The 16,324-nt window shown below is 44.4% G+C and overlaps 1 protein-coding gene and 1 long non-coding RNA gene across 7 annotated transcripts in view; one reads left to right on the forward strand and one right to left on the reverse strand.

The window, feature by feature from the left end:
• Nucleotides 1-16,324, reverse strand: part of PEMT (phosphatidylethanolamine N-methyltransferase) — a 1,115,620-nt gene that overhangs the window by 197,141 nt on the left and 902,155 nt on the right. For 3 of the 6 annotated variants that reach the window (XM_085628938.1, XM_085628935.1, XM_085628932.1), the window contains one exon: nucleotides 3,617-3,718. The exons of 2 other annotated variants lie outside the window; for them this stretch is intronic. In XM_085628938.1, coding sequence (XP_085485064.1) covers nucleotides 3,617-3,718 — 102 coding nt within the window. The remainder of the gene's footprint in view (nucleotides 1-3,616; nucleotides 3,719-16,324) is intronic. One more of the 6 variants, XM_085628934.1, reaches the window with a different exon arrangement.
• The window catches only part of LOC146796387 (uncharacterized), a 209,093-nt gene that overhangs the window by 111,967 nt on the left and 80,802 nt on the right, over nucleotides 1-16,324 (forward strand). The window lies entirely within an intron of this gene.

Here is a 16,324-nt window from a genome sequence, read left to right on the forward strand (position 1 = left end):
CAGATTGAAAACGAGGAATAATCCAGTCCGGGTTTTACAGGAAACATATTGAGGCATGATGGGACTTTTTGTGAATAAAACGAACTGAAGGGAATAACTTTCAAGAGCACAGTTAGTAAGAAACCATGAAGCAAATTAATTTATAGGACTTACTCGGTTGCGGACTTAGTGACCACACCGTCATCCGCTTCAGTCAACACGCATACACAGACGTCACCCAATGATTACACTGACACTTTATTTGTGGGTGAAGAACTGCTGCAGGTTTATTTCATACAACATAGTATGATAATAAAATTGGGTTATCTTACGGGCGATCCAGGGCAGGCAGCCCCTTGCTGCTCCGCCCGCCTGGTGAGCCAGCACACACGGTGGGTCGATGCCCGGCAGTGTGGCACATAATTATTTACAGATCATCCACTGGGTCACGTGATCTGTCTCCTACTCCACATGTGGATCGGTGTATTTGACTTTTTCTCCGAGATACGGAATCGGGTATCTTTGAACATGCTATAGCTGCCCTCACAATTGGATGAATATTGATATTGACCACCACCACTTTGGCAAGCCTCATTTGGGCCAATCAATAGACAACTTCCTCATTCCGATTAACAAGTTTTTTATTCTAAAATAAAAATACTGACCTCTACCTCCAATAATACTGACAATTGAAATAGTGAGGGAGCTGAAACAAGAAAGTTAGAATCCGAAGACGGTGTTATTCCCTTACAAGTTTCCTTGCCCTGAAGAAGTCCAGAGGTGGACGAAACGCGTCGGCTGCTTTGGCTGTGTTGAAAAAATTCTTATAATTACAATACTCACTGCATAATAAAGAAGACTTTTTTGAAAAAGAAAAATTCCTTAAGGATTTGGACTTATTTGAATTATATTGTTTAAGTGGTGCATTTGGTGTTGTTTTTGTACATGTATATTCCAGTTACTGGAACGGCATTGTGCTGGCGGGTGTCAACCAAAACTGCACACTTATGGTGAATGGATTATATCACCAACGGTTACATTGAGTTATTTTTAAATCTGGTGCTGCCCTTGTCAGGCCGGCAGTAGCCGTATACTCTAGGCTCCTACTAACCTGCTGATCGATCGGCAGGAACGATGGCGTGTAGAATATTTCTCCCTTCCCACTGGTGCAACCCCACGCTGGCGAACCAAAACAACCAATGCGTGGTAGAGGCACTTAGGGGGAAAAAGAGAGGAACGAATGAAGGGAAGGATAGGGTCCGCTTGTCTCTTCTGTCAGGGAGCCGGAGGGTCTGACGGGTAGTTCTCTAGTAGGTGCGGGCGCTAACTTCGATTCCCAGTCAGTGAGACCGTTGGCTTCACGGTCTTGGAAACGGTAGATAGGGTATGGTCTGCGCAGAACTAGTTCGTTCTGCTGTTGCGCAAGCGGTAGTTAATCTCACTACCGTGGCAGCAACCAGCAATGCCTATTTAAACAAAAAGGTGTTCTCTCTCTGTAAGTAAATGTCGAAGCGAGCGGCAGGGCTTCCACGCCTCTTCGCGCTGCCTGCGCAGGACGCTGTCGAAGTAGACGGAAATCGGGAATTCCTCGGGAAAGACGCTGGGCTACGGCAGTTACGTCACTGCCTAGCAGAGTACGATGCAAATGGGTGCTCCTGCTCCTCCCAACGGAGTGTCCTACCTGATACCGGATCTGGGTACCTCAGGCAGGAACGGGAACCAGGGAGACCTCAGGAGCGGCGTGACAAAGGGTTCGGGACATGGGAGTCACGATGCTGGAAAAGTAAACGAGCGCTCGTCCTCCAGCGGGGAATACCATCCGCTAAGCGCTGTCTTCAGGGAACCTCCTCGGATTGTCAAGCGCCGTTTCTCCAGAGGGGGATGGTCTTATAGCGGTGGTCATGTGACCGACCCCGCTTCCGTTGCGCCGCCGTTGGACGTCCCGAGGTCTTCTGGGACTTGTAGTCGGTCTTAGAAGTACGCTCCTTTGCCGCGCTGTTAGATACCCCCGGGTGGCGCCGATCTTCCGTCTGGAAGCCAAATGGCTCGCGAGGATCATGACAGCCCTAGAGGGCTACCGCTAGCATTGTGGTTTGGTTTCGTTTAGCGTCCCACCTCAAGGTGATCAGACAGAGAATATTCAGCATGCCAAAGACTCTCTGCCAATAGTAAGAGATAGCTGGACAGGTGGCGAAAATATGAACTTAGTCTTCCTGGTCACTGGAGCATCAAAAGCACTTAAGAGCCCTGCCTAAGATAAGTAGTATAATAGAAACCATTAATACATTTAAACTGATGTGTTTTAACCTGGGAGACATTAAAAACTGTATGTGAAAAAACATTTGTACATCTCATTTCATCAGAGGTGACTTGGACCCCAAGATGTCAGCTCCACTTATCAGCCGTTATCTGAAAAGTATCAGGCCGTCGTTGGACATCAGCCGCCAGGACCATTTTATAAGCCCAGCTGATGCCCTTCTCAGGTGGGCCATGCTGTAGATATTCAAGATAGACCAATCAACATAATTCGCCTTCAGACCTATGATAAAGTGCAGGATTTGCAGATAGCGGGGAAAAAATGAGCGGGTAAGAGAGAATCTCTGGGATGATGTCTCGAAGGACAGAAGACAATCACCTTCATAAAAAGAGCCCAATGTAGATAAATTGGATGCCTGCCAGCAGTCTAAAAGGCTTTTGTGCACTTGTCGGGAAAAACTAGGTTTATAGTCTAGATAAGAATATACATTACGTTATTATGTGATCCCCTAAATTCGATTTTTCAACAGGGCTCAGTTAGAGTGGAAGTCCTTTAGTGTCTTCAATCGAGTCCTCTTGAAGCAGACTGTGTCATATTTGACAATTACAATGAAGCATTTCTTATGCTAAAACAGTCACACACTTTCAGGCAGGTTGCAAAGGGTGACTGATCTTGCAAATTGCTTTATATTCAAAAGTAAAATGCATGACAATTCATGCTCCAGATTTCCTTTAAGGGACCCTGGGTTAGGGTTCATATCTGGGGCACTGAAAGTCAGACTGAGACAGCAAGATCAGCCTCCAACCAACAAGCATTGGCAATGCCAATAGGTTGCGCTTCCATTTTAATTCCAAGCCAGGCCTAAACGCATTGGCAAAGCGTACACAATTCGCATTCAAAACTGAGTTTGTGACAGGTTATTGTAGAGTACTTCTAATTAAACACAGGGTATGTAGCTATCATAGGAACATTGTGGGAAATGTTCAAACCATATGGAAGTAGGATTTGGATTTCCAAGCAAGTGAGTGGATTGGACTCGAGTAACGCAATCGTCCAGAGACACAAATTTGAGACTGTAGAGCTGGAAAATGAATATATTTAAAAACAACTGAAACACAGTAAGCAATTTAAATAAAACTCTTGATAGAATTCAGAGGCGCTGTGGACAAAAAAAAAGTCGCGTTCTTGAACAAATACACACTGGCCTGACAATGTGGCCAGGTTGAACGACCATGGAAACCACGAGTCCACATAATATTTGCACAACAGCCTTCTAACAAAGCAACAGAGATGGGAGATGATGAGGGTAATCCAGTCAGGGGCACCACTGATATACTAGCGACATGCACTTCACATTATGTGTAAATGATAACACCTTACCACTGCAGTCGCTGACATGAAACCATATCTAGATGCAGGTCTGATGGACAATATCGTGAGACAAACGGTAGCACAGTGTGAGTTAGCAGGTCTGTATCTGTTCTGGGGGTAAATGCAACACGAAAGAGGTAAAAGTATTAACAAGGCTCCCTAATTGCAGATGATCACTAGAAATGTTGTTCAATAAAAACTAAGAATATCTCCATAAATAGTTGACACTGCCTACTACATTTTAAATTCCTTTGCAGAATATATTACATTCCAGCTAGATTGCAATCTTTTAAATAGAGATTCTAGCTGTATTATATCTCACATTCAAATGGTGTATTTCATTTGTTTCTCCCCGTCGTGCACTGTATTCACAACATGCTGACAGAAAGTATTTGCTATATTGTCTGATATGACAGAAACACAATTGACTCCCATTCCCCCTCCTGCTGTTGGATGGTGGGCTATCTGGGAGAATTGATAACTCCTATTAGGCGGTTCTGCACAATAACTGTCTTGTTAGCCAAGAGGGAGGCATCAATGTGCGGGGGGGGGGGGGCTAGAGAGAGTCAACTGAAACAACAAGGTGATGGATGGAACGCTTGAATTAATCTAAGCCACTCTCAATTGCTCATGTTTCATCCCAATCCATCGTTTTTTGCCCATCATGCCACCTTAGCTTGGACCAAGCCATATGCAAATCAGTCTTGACCCTGCTCCAATGGGAACAGTCCAGCCGAACTGCCAAGCCAGATACTCCCTGAACCAGAATACAAGCAACCTAAGACCGGTTTCACCCTGATGAGGGCTCATCAGGCAGGTGTAGCTTTATTCCAGAGGCACAGTGAGCACAGGACCCACGTCTGAGCAACCCGTAACACTTAGGGCATCAACTGCAACAACAACAAGGTGATGGCTGGAATGCTTGAATTATTCTCAGCCACTGACAAGTGCTCAGGGCCACATCCCATGCTACCTTAGTTTGGACCCCGCCATGTGCAAATCAGTCTTGATCCTGCTTTAATGGGAACAGTTGAGCCCGAACTGCCAAGCCAGATCCTCCCGGAACTGGAATACAAGCAACCTAGGACTGGTTTCGCTCTGAGAACTGGCTTATTAGCCAAGTATAGCTTGATTCCAGTGGCACAGTGAGTAAAGCACCCGCATCTGGGCATACCTGTCGCACTTAGGGCGTCAACTGCAAAAACAAGAAGTTGATGGATGAAATGCTTGAATTAATCTCAGCCACTGGCAATCGCTCAGGGCCACATCCCAATCCATCGTTTTTCGCCCACCATGCTACCTCAGTTTGGACCCTGCCATGCGCAAATCAGTCTTGATCCTGCTTTAATGGGAACAGTCCAGCCCGAACTGCCAAGCCAGACCCTCTCTGAACTGGAATTCAAGCAACCTAGTATAGCTTGATTCCAGTGGCACAGTGAGCAAAGCACCTACATCTGGGCATACCTGTGGCACTTAGGGTGTCAACTGCAAAAACAAGAAGGTGATGGATGGAATGCTTGACTGAGAGAGTGGCCATTCAGCAAGAGGTGGCTTTCAAGACTTAATTTACTGTATCAAGGTGATACAAAGGGCCTACTAATGTCACAGACTTTGCCCCCAAAGACATATGGCTTCCCATGTACAGATACTTGATTACAAGAGTGGAGGTGAAAGGGTCACTGACAAGGAGGAGCACTACACAGAGTTTGGCACACTTAAATAACCAAACCGGATAGGAGGGGTTCAATGGTTCTTGAAAGCCAAAAGCAGTGAATTGGATAAGGGGTTCAGAGCGGAAGAGATGGAACTGCAGGGGTCAGCTCTGTGTATCAAGAAAGAAGCCCAAGATTGGATGAGAAATGCATACTATGGAAGGCACCCCTGTGGAAGGCACCCCTGAAAGGTGACAGAAGCCCTTTAACAATGGATATTAAGTCTAATATGCATTACCAGAATATATATGGCTCCATTATTGAGAATTAGAGCTTTGGTATGTTACATTACATATGCAGAATTGGGCATGTCAAGTTGGAATGTTATTATAAGATGTAAGACGATGATTATAAATAAAAATAACACATAGAAGTGAATCACACACTATCCACTCAAATGGAACCTGAAAGAAATTCCTGCTCCATTTTTGCCAAACCACCCACGGACCAGCTGCTGAATCCACACAGCAACATCAGCAAGAGGGTAAACATGCATCTACTCCGGGCTGAGTTCAGCCACCAGCACTGGTGCTCACCAGATGCACCATCAACAAGACGCTGGCCCCTCCAGTGGCACTGGAACAGGGGTGACTTAGGGGAAAGTGTATTTAGGTTGTTTCAAGTGACAGGTGCATGGGAGAAAGCTAACTCATGAAATAGTAGGTAGGTGCCTGGAAGAGAGAGGTGCAGATGAAGGAGCTGTAGCTACCACGTGACCCCACGTCATGTGTGAAACTTCCCCAGTCCTCGGGCAGATTTACAAGCCCCTTGCGACACTTTTACGCCGCCGCTGCATCACTTTTGTTAATCAGCGGCAGCGTAAACCATGCGCCATGTTGCGACTTATTTACAATTTGACGCATCTAGGCAGATGTGTCACGTTGTAAAGCACTGTGCCACATGAAACCTGCGTCAGGTTTCATGTGGGCGTTCCATCGCAGTGTGGGCGTTCTGTCGTTGGAAAGCCTCGGAAAAGTGGTGCTGTGAAATCTACAAGATTTCACCTAGTCACTTTTCCGACGCTGCTGCGTCAAAACCTTGCCCCTGCTTGAAGCAGGCGTAAGGCGTGATGCAGCATGTTGGAGATGGGCCGGGTTGGAACAGTGCTGGAGTTGTGTCGCGCCCGCGACACGACTCTCGCACTGCGCCAACCTTATGCTGGCAGATGCGTCACGCATCTGCCTATCCATGCGCCACGGCGCGCCGCATTGTAAATGCGGCACATCCATGGTGGCGTACGGGTAGTTTTGCGTGACGCATCTTGCTTGGCGCATCCCTGCTAATTTGCAGGGATGCGCCAGAAGTTGTAAATCTGCCCCCTCGTATTTTACCCAACGGCCCTTAATATGACCATGCTGGGATTTTTTTTTAACACACACTTGTAATGGGGAAGGAAAACTATAAGTACTGGAACACAGAGCAGTGTTGACCAAAAAACGCAATTTTTGCCTGAATGTGTCATAGATGACATGGGGCAACTTTCAGATATAGAGAAAAAGAGATGGACAAAAGCAAGAAAGAAAGAGAAAAAGAGGTGGAGAGGAGAGCTGATGGTGAAGGAAGAAACACAGAGGGACAGTCCTCAGAGGAGCGACGCAAGGGAAGTACAAGCTGGAAGACTGAATTCATGCTTTAAAACAAATTAATATCTCCTGCCAAGTAGCTGCGGAAAACATTTTATAGTGTCCTACAAATGTTATACCCTGGGCACTAGAAACGTTTGTGGCAGTCTTCTTGCTACAGAAAGCAGGTGCCAGCAAGTTGGGCAGACAGTGGTAGATCACGTCCCCCAATGCCCTATCATCCCCTTCAAAAAATGAAAGTACCGGATTGCGTCAAGTCATTAAACCCCAACGCGTGTGTAAGCCATTACTTAAACGAGTAAGGTTGCTTGAGCTGAATGACGCACACTTTGATGGGCAGTTGGGCCCCGAGCCCAGTTTTCAAACTTGTATAACTACACTTTCCAGTTCACAGCTGCAAGAAATGTGTCAATCGATGACTCGAACTGCGGTCGGAAATGTAACCTTCTCGGTAGCCACGAGCTGTAGCCCTGGTGACTCATGGGTAAAGAGACGTCACACTTGAGTAAAAGTGGCAGGTAGACGACACGTCGCGAGCCAAGGGAGCGCGGGGACGTAAACCTAGAGCTCAGTCACTGCTGACTGCAAGACAACAGAGGGGCGTGACTAGCGAGGGGGAACTGTCGCACTTGTCGCTAGTATGACAAAACCTGTCAAATATCCAGAAATGCTGCCCAGGAAAATTCATGGAATCGTGTTCGATATTCACGTCACAGATGCAAGCAGGCTTCTTGTGGTTTCTTCAACATGTTTTATAGTTGTTACTTTCGTCACCTTGCGTTTGCAGTGAAGGGTCGCTTTGTCGGGTTACTTTATTTGTGTATTTCTTTGGCCCTGTGGGATGTTGAGCCTGTCCCCTGGAACTGAACAAGCATAGTAACGAGCAAACTAACAGTCTTAGGCTCTTAGCCACCATCCCAAAAGCCTTCGGAATGGGTGGGGGTGGTTTACAAGCCTACTTGAAAGACATTTCTTAGCATTTGGCAGTCTCTGATAGAGCCAAAGTCCTTTTGGTGTGTGGGTTAGGTTTTTTTTCTATTCTTCAATTAACTAGTATTTGAAATGTTTTATGGTCATCTGTGCATTAAGTAGGTATTGCACTGTATTGGGACTTGTACAGTGATTTCCATAATCCTTGTGTGGCCTCAAGTGTTTTCTTGAATATTGAAATAGTAGTTACTTTATATTAGTAAAATATGTAGTGCTTCATAGTCTTGTTTTGATCGCCAAGCGCTCTGATTTTCATTTGGTTCCTTGGCACTCTTCTGGTGACGGGGCCTATGTAGGAGAAGTCGGCGGAAGTGGGTTAAGTTTGGAGGCAGGGTAGTGGTGTTAGGGAAGGGTAAGGCTTTAATTGCGCAGAAGCGTGGGTGTTGCAGAGAATGTGAAAGATAGATGCAGCCACGCCCGCAGACACTTACATGCTACACGCGGATATTGCTGAATATCGAGGTTGATGTAGATGGTGCTTCTATAATCCCCAGTTGCAACATCTTTGGGCCATAAAGGATCTAACACATCCATATAGCAGGTGCTGTAGGTCTAACCAACTAGCACATCAATAAACCATTGGTTTTACCCCAAACCTGCCCTACCTGGGTGGTGGGGGTGACAGAAAACCAACTAGATACCAGGTATTATGGCAATAAAATATCAGAATGTGATGGTCCATGAGTTTATCCCTAAACTGCCCACCCTGATTGAGATGGAAAGCGCACTAGACAAAAGGGATTATACTGGGTAGAAAGTCAACTGGATGGCAAGTACAGATTTTTTTTAATTGGTTACAGCCGGGTCATTCGGGTATTGGGCCCTACCACCCACAACTAAAGCCCTAACATACTTTCTGCCACCCTGTGACAAGTATTATAGTATCTACCTCCACTCTGCTACCCACAGGGGTGAGAGGGCAGAAACACCACTGGATGCCAGGGACAGATTTTTTTTTATGGGGTTGGGGCCTGCCTATCCTGGCATCAGATGGCACCCCACTCCTAAAACCCCAACATACTTTCTGTCCTCCCTTGGGGCATACAGCATCCCTATTCCCATGGCAAAAGAGAGGAAACTTGAATTCTATTGAGTGTAGTATTGACATATAGTCAAGCAGAGAGGAGGTTACCCTCCCACTCATTCTTCCTTCACCATGTGTCAGAAAGACTGTCTGATGCCCAGTGGTGGGGATGTGGTACAATGGTAGGATGGGCAAACCTTGCTCCACATTCTCTGCTTTTCACTTTTTTTCTTGATGGGCTGCCGGGCCTTCTGACCTGCTGCAATGGACAGATAGGTAGTAAACACCCCAAGCTGCCCATCCTGTGTTGCTGAAAACCCACCACACTACCAGGGGAACAAATGGGGAAAAGAATGAGGTGAGGTGCAGGGCCTTCTTGGCATTAGCCCCTTCACTCTGGCACAAGACAATATTTCTGTCCCCTGGGAGGGGCTTGGGGCGGAATGGAAGGTTTACTCCCTTCTCTGTCAGCCAATATGTCAAACAACACCCAATGTAAGCCAATTTCCTTGTGCTTACCATGGTGAATGGTTGCAGTATTCGTATGAGATCATAAAATGATCTAGAGGCTGAGTCATGTTTTTAGGCAAAACATTTTTTTTATTGCTTTTTTTAATTCTAGGTTGTTGCTGATCATCCTTCTTTTCATGGATAGTGTGTGTTATGTAGTCGAGGTTTCTACTGAGAAAGCTCTTCCACTGATACTGCTTCTGAAAGGAGAGATGATAGACAGTGGTATAAATATTGACCTAAGGTCACTAATTTTGCAGTCTTTGTGTCCCTGAGAATGTCTGCTTACATCCAATTGCCTTGGTTGTTAGCCAAACAGTTTTTCTTTTACTGTGCTGTTATTTTGAAGGTTCTCCCCTTTCTTCAGTGCTTAATTTGCAACTGAATAAGTGAAGGGGCCCACAGTTTTCTTCAGAAGCCCACTGCTGCTGCCATCGAAGGCTGGTGTACTGAGTACCAAGGATGAGTAGCCTTGATTCCAACTCATGCCTCTCATTCATCACCAGACACTCCCTGAATCTAAAGGCACTAAAACTCCGACAGCTGTCAGGTATTCTACAAAAAGAGTTCAATGCTTCTCTGACTAAGCCAACTAGCCCCGTTCTACAAATATACAAAATGAAGGTTGTGAGCTCGGTGTTATAGGGGGCAAAACTCTGGGGTCTTGAGAACATGCCCCAGCTCACTGGAGTTGAAAACCGTTTTCTTCGGAACATTACTGCTCTTCCACAAAGCACTCTGACACTGCCTTTGTTGTTAGACCTTGGCCGTAAAGCGCTGGTTGATCTTGCCAGGTTGCGCCCTATTCTTTATTGGCGCAGAATCTGGAGCACACCATAACTGCTACCATACGCTGAAGGCCTTAGGGATATAATTAAGGCAGACACTTTTCATAAGATTCTTTGGCTTTGTGAAATCAGAGCATTATTGATAAACATGGGCATGCAAGATTTATGGGATAACCCTATTAACAATCCAATTCCATCTAAAGAAATTGTAAAAGAAAGATACTGGAATATGATCCCTTATAATACCTATAACAAATGTGATAGCTCATCCCAAACAGGGGTTTTCTTAACAGTGAAACCCTGACCTAAATTGGAGATGTACTGGGATATTCTATTCAAACCTTATGACCGGAAGTTGTACTTCCAATTTAGAGTGGGGACCTTGCCCTTGCGAACCTTTACAGCTAAGTGGGCAAGTGAGGGCGACAGTAAATGCCCTTTTTGCGAGAAGTGTGAAGAGTTCCATGCCCATGTTCTTTTTGTGTGTCCAGCATATACAGCTCCACACAAAGCGTGGTTGGCTCCAATATGCAGATTGCTGTCTACCAGAACATGTAGCACTGCAATGAGGATATTGCGTAATGATACTCTCCCTTGTATTGCAATAGCTGTAGCCAAGTATCTGAGCTGGATGTGGGCTATAAGATCAAAATCTCTCCCAACCAATTGCTCTATTGATGTCTGGCATCCATGTCTGCAGCTTATTCTTTTTAATCAATGTGTATGTTTAATTACTTATTGTATTTTTAACTAGGACAATCCAACAATTTTATATAATGCATTATTCTAGTTGTTTAATATGATTTTAACCAAGTGTAAGATTGATGTATATTTATTAATCTTTGACACACAACCCCTGCTTCCGAAGGAAAAGAGCGCGCACACGAGGGTAGGAGGAATACACCTTCTTTATTGTGATGGACCTATTATTCTTTCTATGATATTTTTAAAATATCTGCACTGAAACTTTTGTAATAAAAATAAGTTTTATTAGATGTATTTCGCCTTTGTGACATTTATTTGTCGAATAAAGCTTTTTGGATTGGATATCTTATTCTTGAATGTTCTTTTTCATCCCTGCTTTCTCCCTTTGTGACTGTTTTTATGTTTTTCTCTTCATCCTTCTTTCTCCTTTTAGTGTTTTTCTCTCTCATGCTCTGGATCAGACTGCAGAGGAAAATATATGTGACAGTGGGCCCCATCTGCAATGATCAGCCCAGATAAAGCTCTGCCTTCCTAGTTATTTCTTCCTTTTTCTTAACTTTGCACATTAAAGTTTGTGGGCAACCTCCCCCTGCCCAACAGATAAGATTAGTTGCAGACAGAGGTTACGGAGCACAGGGATATGCAGGCTCTCATGTCCACCACAGACAAAGCATAGCCTCCAGGAAGCCTGCTATCTTGTGCATCCAAACATAAGGTGCCCCAAATGACCATGTCCCATTCAGCTGGTTATAGCGAACTCATGCACACAATACATGCAAGCAATGCACAAGTTACACACATGAGGAAAGGCAAGGGAACCCTTTTAAGAGACACTCGAAAGACCTTCAGAAAGGAGAGCCAACAGCTGCAAGTAAAGAGACCTGTACCCTGGACAATAATTCCACTATCATCACTGCCGGTATCCTATAGTCGGAGCTAAGGAAGCAGTAGCTACCCACTCTCAGGATAGGGTTGCATTCTGGCTGACCCTCTGACTGCGAAGCCTAGCTTTGATAATGAACAGCATCGCTAGTAACCTCGCAGTTTGCCAAGTCCACTGGAGGAAAGGAAATGAATTAAGTAAGCCAGAATGAAAATGTAGATGACACAGAAAAACAACTGTCCTAAGTCGGGAAAAGGATTTTCATCCCAAAAGAAGATATGTCAAACGAAGCTCATTTTACGATGACGGAAGGCCACTACCAACGATCTACACTTTGTGACTTGGTTCTGGAAGTGATTCTTACCAGTCCTGAGCCAAATACAGACATTGATCTGGAAGTAGACACCCTGTAAATCTATATCAAATCTCCATGATACAGAGGAGGACATATCTGTTGAAGCACGCATAGTCATGATGTCTTATTATTGAATCAATTCTTTTCAGTTTTCATGCAAAAAATGGGACAAAATACATGTTTTGGAATGTAATTTTCTCCCTGAAAAGGAATTAGTGGGAGTAATATGTTTGTTCCACTGGTAGCCTGGACAGGTATGGCCACATTGTTCACCATTAAGATGTTTACTTTATGACCTAGCTAGTGCAGAGAAAAGGCTTCAGCACCGTTGGTAGAATGTGCCCTAGGGAACCTGAAAATCTGATTCAGCACAATATCTAGCAACCATCTGTCTCCTATTATCTACTGCAAAGCCAAAGATGGTTCGAAATGCTCCCTTCCACCACGGCGCTTAACGGTGAGGATGGGACAACAGGTTCTTAGTCTGGAAGCAGCTGAAGTCTTTGCATCAGCAGCTGAAGGCTGCTGGTTTCATCAATTTCTGGATGACTTCTGCCGGTGATAGAAGGGCCTCTGGTGCTGATGATGTTGAGGTTTCTGTAATTTTGCCAGTAGAATGTATGAACCCACTCGTTCTGCCTTTTGGACCTGTAAATTGGAATCTGTATGCGCTTAGCCGTCCAAATATCAGTGTCCACTTTCACGTTTGATATCTCATCATCAAAAGTGTGCTCCTTAGTATGTAGACACTGTGAAGGGAACTTTTAAGATTTCGTGTTGAGCTGGAGGGGTAAGGAAAAGAGTCACAGACAACAGTGGTACCTCAAAGAGAAACATCCTTGCTAGTACAACATCAACAAGCAGTTTTCTTTGCTGCACCACTTATGGTATCTGGAGTAATCATATTTTCTTTATAATTTTATGGCGCTCTTCCCTTTATTCTCTAGGTAGATATTACTTACCATGCTCAAGAGAGCCCCATGAGATGCAGTCATTGGGACCAATAATTCAGAGATTCCTGAAGCTCTCAAAATGGTTGCAGTTGCCTGGCACACCTCTTTTTCGAAAACATTGATTTCTCTACTTTTCTTGTCCTGGTAGGCCTTTAGAGAGGAATATTCTAAAGCCCTGAGTTTCTTTTTCTTTTTTATAGCAGAAACTTCTAGAAAGTGCAGAGCTAGCTTTCCTTTGAGAGTTGGGGATCGGATTTGTCACCCTTCCAGTTCTCCTCCTGTTGTTTATCAACATCTCGCAGTGAGAAAGGCACTGCGCACTGTCCATGATGAGCCCTGTACGGCCATGGACCAAAGAAACAAAAATAGCATATTACGTCTTCCAGACGGTTTCCTCAGTCAGGTCCAACATTTATTAGAAAATAAAGTTTGAAGCTATGGAATTCCGTGAAAGGAAGATTCTAAAAATCTTGAATAATAGCTTCTTCTGCCTAGACATATTCAGAATTGACGTTCATGGGCGTTATATATGCTTCCTAAACACACTAGATATCTAACATAACGATCCAAATTAGGAAATAGGCGATAATATATTTTACAAAAAATGTAAGCAACATAGTGGGTCGTGTTATAAAATGTTCCAGATACAATGTAGATTTAACAGGACTATCATAAAACAACATTTTCTCCAGAGAACCTCTGCTCCAGGTGCTATTAGGCCTCGCAGGACATCTGCTATGTGGGAGTGACGTGGATTAAGAATGGGAAGAGGCACAGGCGCTCAGACTTCTAAGCTTAAATGTTTATGATCCCGAATGACTTTGCACCTGCCTGCTTTAATGCCAGCTTCACTGCTTACCAAAGACAAACGACGAGAAAGACCAAAATGCGTTAACCCCTTCAGTGCCCGCCCCTTTCCCTGCCCTGTGCCGGCCGTTGTATTAGCGGGCAGGGTTTATGACGAGCTGGTCTCGTCATGGGCACAGCGCAACCGCGGCCCATGACGAGACCAGCTCGTCACGGGCATTGAAGAGGTTAAGAAAGTAAGAGAGTACAGACTGGCCGAAGAGCAATATACACTTTTACAGGGAGAAGGGAACATTGAGAGACTGATACAATTAAGGCAACAAATAGGAGGCAATGAACATGAACGAAAAGGAGTCTAGGAACAGGTCTGTAACCACATGTACATTATCTGCTCAACTAACAGCCTACGTGAGGTGGTGAAGTTGAAATAACTATCAAACTAACAAAAGTTTGCATGAAATAAAGTGCTAATCTGTAATGTGTGTCAGGACTTCTTAAAGGATGTGGAACCACACAAATGGTAAAAATGTGCTGTACAAACATTCAAACGAAAACAACTATGCAACACTATCTCTAATGCCATAAAGTGGTGAGGTCGGTTCCTCTCCTCACAAAAAGTTTCTGTAATAAATACATCCCCTATTCCCGCTCATTTGAGGAGAAACTGAGGCAATGGCTGGGTACCAGAACATCTCTACTCCTGAACTCACCTTAAACCACCTCCTGCCTTCTAGATTCACACCTGCTTCTCATCAGCAGTGGCCCGTCCTCTGCCAAAGTGGGGGGTGGGCTGGAGGAGGGGGATCCTTCGGGGGACAAAAAAACATAAAAAGAAATAACTTACCTTGAAAGCCGTTGCTGCCCGCCTCATCGTACTCTTCTTTCTTCTGGGCACAGGCTCCCAGACTGCACTGCAGCCAATCCTGACGCTGCCTTACTTACGCTCCCAGGCAGACTGGGAGTGTGTGCTTACTCTCTCTAGCCCCAGAAACGCTGCTTCACTGTGCATGAGGGGTTTGGCCAGCCTGAGACGTTCGGCCAAAAACCTCATGCGCATTGAAGAGAGTGCACTACCACTCCCCCACTGGCAGCGTTATCCCCTGGGCCCGCCCCCCACTCCCCAAGACTCGTCAGAGACCTGGGGGCAGATCCAGGGGGATTAAAATAAAATGAAAATATAACGGGTTTAAAACCTGCTTTAATATAGTTTTATTTGACAGTGGTGGCAGGGAGGGGTGGCGCTCCTCCACCTTAATAGAGGGGACGCCACTGCTTCTCATACAGGATAGGGCTGTGCTCCTTAATGTGGGAGAAGACAGCATTTTTTGGCTCTCCTCACTGAAGTGACAGAGAAAGCTCATTTACCAGATTCATTTATTTTTTGCCCACTTTATCTGTATTTATCCATATTTATTTTGTGTTTTGCGGATAAATGAAGTTGTAAAACTGTACATTTCTATATTTATTTAACTGATAGACTCACACTCATACTTTGATGTCTGTCTGTTTTAGCTATTTTAGCTGCCAAATATATAACAAAACATCCACTAGTAAATATTAGCATTATACCACAAATGTATGTTGACACATGGCATTATTTAATGAAATTGCATCCTGTTTTTTAATTTCCCATGCTGTCCATCTGCTCAGCTGTTGGACTATAATTCATGAAAGACAGCACAGAGTCACTTAAAAAAGCACAATTTTCTGTATTTATCCACTTTCAAAAATAAATGCAGACAGAAACCACATTGTTTTCTGTCTGTATTTATCTGTACAAATCCGTAAAAACGGAAAACCGGGTGCCTTAATTATAAGCCATACTTTAACATATACTTGGAGTGGACTTTGGGCCTGCCCCACGCTCATGACTGGATGGCTTTCTAGTCTAGTTCAATTCCCTGCTCCAGATTAAATGGCTTTCAGTCCTAGTCTTGGGTTTGTTCTGCCCCCCACCGCCTACCCGCTGATCTTTTAGGTTTCATCTTGCTTTTTGGTTGGTTGATTGTATCCTTCTCCTAATGACATCAGGACACGGTTTTTCTATTTGAATGTTTCTCTGGCATGTATTCAGCACTTAATGGGAAATGCATGACCTACTCTTTTCTCTCCCTTTCTTTCTCCATTTCTGGTTTTCCACGTCATCAATCAGCCAATCAAAATGTATTTTTGATTTAGCTAAAACCTGATTTAGCTAAAACCATCATAATATATTACGAATGCATTAAAAAATTCTACAATTATTTAAAATGATTACAATAAAACACCAACATTTGACATATACATAAAAAGCATCTCCTCAGATGTGACTCACCATCAACTAATACTCACTACTGTGAAACATCTAAAAGTGCTCAGCAGTGCGTCAGAGCTAAAACTATACATATATGACTGCTGCTCCCACCCT

This window comes from Triturus cristatus, chromosome 10 (assembly GCF_964204655.1).
Source record: "Triturus cristatus chromosome 10, aTriCri1.1, whole genome shotgun sequence".
Taxonomy (NCBI): Eukaryota; Metazoa; Chordata; class Amphibia; order Caudata; family Salamandridae; genus Triturus; species Triturus cristatus.